Source organism: Nannospalax galili, unplaced genomic scaffold (genome assembly GCF_000622305.1).
Source record: "Nannospalax galili isolate Female #2095 unplaced genomic scaffold, S.galili_v1.0 scaffold307, whole genome shotgun sequence".
NCBI classification, from domain to species: domain Eukaryota; kingdom Metazoa; phylum Chordata; class Mammalia; order Rodentia; family Spalacidae; genus Nannospalax; species Nannospalax galili.
The window spans coordinates 4,758,051-4,763,318 of NW_008359625.1; the positions used below are offsets into that span (position 1 = coordinate 4,758,051).

Here is a 5,268-nt window from a genome sequence, read left to right on the forward strand (position 1 = left end):
GAGCTGACCCTTTTCATGCTCCGTACACAAGCCGGACATCACCCGAAACTTCCCCCCTCCCACTGCTGCCGGTTGCTGCTGGCCCCCTCCCACTGCTGCTGGTTGTAGTTTGTGGTTTTTGCCTTTAAAAATCGCCTGTAAGCTGAGCTCGGGGCTGCTGTTCTCTCACTCTCCTTCTGAGTGAGGCAGGAGCCCGCTCTGCGCAAACGATTAAATCCTCTTGCTTATTGCATCTCCTGGTCTGAGGACTGAGTTATTGGGGTGCAGCCTCCCGTGGATGTTGGGTACCCCAGTCTGGGGGTCCTACAGTATGAGTGTAATGAGTGTATTGCCTGCATGTATTTGAGTGCACCCATGTCATGCAATGCCAGCAGAGGTCAGAAGAGGGCTTTGGAGTCCCCTGGAACTGAGTTAAGGATGGTTTGTAGCCTCCATGTGGGTGCTGGGAATCGAACCTGGGTCCTCTGCAAGAGTAGTCAGTGCTCTTAACTGCTGAGCCATCTCTCCAGCTCCCTTTTCTACTTTTTTTTTTTAGGGAAAGGTCTTGCTATGACCCCTCTGTATCTAGTTTAAGTTGATATATTTTATGAAACTTGCTACCAAAAGTTCCAACATATCTCAGTCCTGATTTCCGCTGCCTTTTCCAATTCTGTCAGGATGTGACAGGTCCTGCTGTCCTCCCAGGCTGAGTCCACCTCTAGCTTTGGGTCATACCTGCCCCATTCTGTTTACCCATAGCCTTACCAGTCTTATGAAGCAAGCCCCTTCTCCCTCTATAAAGTCTTTACCATTCCAAATCTCTTTCTCTATTCTCTGGGTTTCCATGTCACATGTCACACTTATTACTGGGGAAATGACTGAAAAATCTTTGCCCAGTTATGCCAAAAAACAGTCAAAACTTTTCTCACCTTAAGCATCTGAGTGACTTTCATACTTTTAACCCCGTGACTGATAATCTTCAAAATCAATTTGATAGGATTTAGAATCACTTAGGAAACATGTACCTTGGGCATTGTCTATGAGGGCATTTCCACAGATGTTTAACTGACAAGGGAAAACTTATCCTGAATGTGGGTGGCACCATTCCATGGGCTGGGGTCCTAGACTGAATAAAAAGAAGGAAGCACCAGGTGTGGTGGCACATACCTTTAGTCCCAGCACTGGGGAGGTAGAGGCAGGTGGATCTCTGTGAGACTGAGGCCAGCCTGGTCTTCATAGTGAGTGCCAGGTGAATTGGGGCTGAAAGGAGACCCTGTCTCAAAAAAAAAAAGGAGAAAGCAAGCTAGCAAGCTGAACACCAGAATTCTCTTTCTGCTACCTGACTAAGGGGCAGTGTGACTAACTGCCTTGTGCTCCTGCCACCATGCCTACCCTGCCATGAGGGACTGTAGGCCTTCTTAAACCATGAGCTCAAGATAAGTCATTCCTCCCTCAAGTTGCTTCTTCTTGAGGATCTGTTCACAGCAACATGAACAATATGAATACAACCTTCTTTATTGAAATTCCCACAGTTTTAGCCCAAATGGGTATGATATCATCATCTTATTCAAGAGTAAATGCAGGGGCTGGAGAGATGGCTCAATGGTTAAGAACACTACCCTCTTCCTCTTCCAGAGGACACAGGTTCAGTTCCTAGCACCCACATGGTGACTAAAAACTGTAACTTCAGCTCTAGGGGACCCAACATGCCCTCTTCTGATCTCTGAAGACACATACATGAAGGCAAATATTCATACACACTTAATATTTCATTATCTAAGTACAATTTACAATAAAACAGTTTCTGCTCCAGGAATTAATGTTCAACATTAATTCCATGATATTTCCCCTTAAAATTAGAAAAGAGAAAACTATATATAATATACAATAGTATACAAAATTACTTAATTGATAATATGTAAATTGTGGTACTTCATAAAAGGAGTACTATACTGTATGAAAAAAGTACTAGCATGCAATTAAATAGATGAATTTCACAATCATTATGTTGAAAGAAAGCCAGGCATAATATGTATGTGTCCATACTGAATGACCTCTGGTGACAGAGGTCAGAGTGCTGACTACCTCTAAGGGGTCACTGACTGCAAAGGGCAAGATGGACTTTCCTGAGGTGAGAGGAATCTTTTTTTTTTCTGAGACAAGGTCTTATCCATGTGGCTCAGGATGGAATTGAACTTGCTTTACAACCTTGGTCGTGATCCTGCTGCCTCTGCCTCTCAAGTGTTGGGATTGGGATTATAGATGTGAGCTCCATGCAGAAATCTCATGAGTCTTGAAGTGTGTAGTGCTCAAAGGACTGTGTGAGAATGGATCTGTTCATCATGCAAATGCACTTTCCTGGGCGGTAAGAATTCCTTAATTTAAATTTTTTTAAAAGATAGAGCTTTCAGTCACTGGAGTAGGCTCCAAGGTAAAAAAAAAAAAAAAAAAAAAAAAAAAAAAAACACGCCTTTGATCCCACAGCACTCAGGGCAGAGGCAGGTGGATCACTGAATTCAAAGCCAGCCTGGTCTACAGGCCAGCTGGGGCTACAGGAGACCCTATCTCAAAAAGGAAAAAAAAAAAAATATATATATATATATATATATATGGGTCTCACAGCTATTTCTGAGAGTCACATAATGTTAATTCCCCCTACCCCCATCAGCCTTCAGTATGGTAAGTATACTTTCAGAGATAATACACATCTATGCATATGTATACACTCAGGGAGGCAAATGTGCTGTTACAGATTACTGCTCAGAAATTATACACTGACTGGGCATGGTGGCCAACATTTTTAATCTCATCACTTAGGAGGCAGAGGGCAGGTGGACCTCTGTGAGATCAAGGCTAGCCTGGTCTACATAGTGGGTTCCAGGCCAGCTGGGGCTATAGAAAAACCTTGTCTCAAAAGCACAATACCAGGCCAGATGTATAGGTGCCATGGCCTGGAATAAACCTGTGAACCTAGCATTAACTAAAAACTTTTCCTAATTTATGATTTGTTTCTTTGTTGCATGATAAAATATTTTACATTCCCTCTGTTGCTTTTACTCTTTGCTACATACTAGGGTACATATTGTGAACTTGTATTTCCAGTGGATGTGTGCAATGGGTTACATTATAGCTATTTCTTACTGTGGGTTGAGGTTCAAAAAGTTGGGCAAACAGTGCCTTAGAAGTCAGCAGAAGATATGTTGGATGGTCAGCATACCTGCAGAAGTTTGGCTCACAGATCGAACAGATTGCAATGTCTAGGTAAATTGTGGACACTGAATATAGGTATAGAGATCACTTTGCAGGTCAGTTGTAACTAGGAGAATGATACAATAAGCATTTTAGAAGCATTAATTGCCTCATTACAAAACTCCAGGAATAGTTTGAGAGCAGATGGGTCACTTAAGTGCTACTAAATCCAAAACATGAGACTCTAAAGGGAATCAGAAGAGGAGCAGTGGAAAACATGATGGAGATAAAATATGGTGTCAAGGGACAATCAGCATTTTATTATTTATTTATTTTGGTCTTTTTGGGACAGGGTCTACCTGTAGTCCCAGCTGTCCTGGAACTCACTATGTAGACCAGGCTGGCCTTGAATTCACAGAGACCCATCTGCCTTTGCCTCCTGAGTGCTGGGATTAAAGGCGTGCATCACCAATTTTATGTGTATGAGTGCACCCATGCCGTTCAATGCCTTCGGAGGCCAAAAGAGGGCTTCCGATGCCTTGGAACTGAAGTTAATGAGTTACCGAAGGTTGTTACCATGTGGGTTCTGGAAACGGCCCAGACCCTCTGCAAGTGCAGCCAGCTAACCCATCTCTCCAGCCCCACAATCAGCATTTTACATTTGTGCAGGACCTCTTTTTTTTTTTTTTTTTTTGAGATGGGGGTCTAGCTTGGACCCCCTATGCTGTGTAGGCCAGGTTGGCCTCAAACCCCTTGCCTTTGCCTCCCAAACTCTGGGATTAAAGGCGTGCACCACACCTGGCTCAGGAAGGATTTTAGGAATCAACATTCCATCACAATCTGGTACACCAGGGAAGGAATAAGAAAGCAAACACCTGCCTACTCAAACTGTCTATGACGTATTTTGACTCAGTTCCTCAACTAATATAGTTAATGCAATTAGGAGGCTTGGGTTCCCTTGAGGACATAGAAAGCGAGTCCTCAAATGTACTTTCTACTAATAATTCTCACCCTTTAAAACTTGAATTCTAATTAGTTGATCACTCCTCCCTCCTTTGAAATGGGTCACTTAGCCTTGTTTTTTCTGAGAACGTGTCCCCTAAGATAACACGAAACCCTCCCTAAGTCTTTACAACTGCTCATTTGCTATTCAGTCTTCCAAAGTGGCACGCAACTGAGCGTTTCCCAGCCCTGCCCATGAGAGGATGGTGGGAAGGGGAGCCCGAGGGTGGGTCTGGCGTGAGCTAGCCATCTCTTTCCTCCCCATACCTCGGGCCCTGGGCAAGTAGGACCCGCAGCGAGTCCCTCTCCCCCTTCTCTGCCCCCCCATGGAATCCTCAGGTGACCACCCTACACCGTCGCGCCGAGAACCGGATGCCGAAGTCGGGCGGGACCCGCCGCCGCCATGACTAGGTAGGCCCGAAGCACATCACAGCACTCATCGTAGGAGAGCCGCGAGCGGGACTCCGTTTCCGGGCAAGAAGAGGAAACTACTCCGGGAACTCCAAACACTTCCCCCGGACCAAAGGCACAGACAGCGTCCCGTTTCCATGGAGACAAGCCTCTCTGTGACGTCACTTCCGCCGGCCTGTCTGGACCCCAGACTGCTGGGAGGAAAAGAGAAAACTGAGCAACAGCCACGACTGTGGACGCGAGCGTCTCCAGTGTGCGCATGCGCCCGCTCAGCGGCCTGCTTCTATTTATGTGGGGGATCCAACATGGCGGCTGCGGCGACCCTGGCGATGGCGGTGGAGCCCATCAGAACGTAGTAGCGGGCAAGGGGACACGGTCCGCACTCACGGTGGCGTCCGCGGAGACCTCTGAGGGTGGTGGAGGGAAGAAAAGCGACGGAGAGCCGAAGGAAGGGCGGGCAGGCGCGCTGCGAGGCGTCAAGACGAGCGCCGGCTCAAGCGAGAGCGGAGGGCCAGAACAGTGGGGATGGCGGAGCCGCGCAGAGTCGCGCTCATTAGCCTGTCACCGGTGAGGCGGCGCGACGCCGACCTCCCGGGCTCCGAGCGCGAGAGCCCCCGGCCGGAGCCGCAGCCCTACCGCGAGCCGGCCCGGGCGGAGCCGGCCCCCCGCACGGACGCGCAGCCCCCG

The 5,268-nt window shown here is 47.4% G+C and overlaps 1 protein-coding gene across 1 annotated transcript in view; it reads left to right on the forward strand.

Moving 5' to 3' along the window:
• The first annotated feature begins 4,850 nt into the window (after positions 1-4,850).
• Ubn2 (ubinuclein 2) overlaps positions 4,851-5,268 on the forward strand; it is a 92,869-nt gene continuing 92,451 nt past the window's right edge. The window contains exon 1 of the mRNA XM_029558846.1: positions 4,851-5,265. Coding sequence (XP_029414706.1) covers positions 5,107-5,265 — 159 coding nt within the window. The 5' untranslated portion in view covers positions 4,851-5,106. The remainder of the gene's footprint in view (positions 5,266-5,268) is intronic.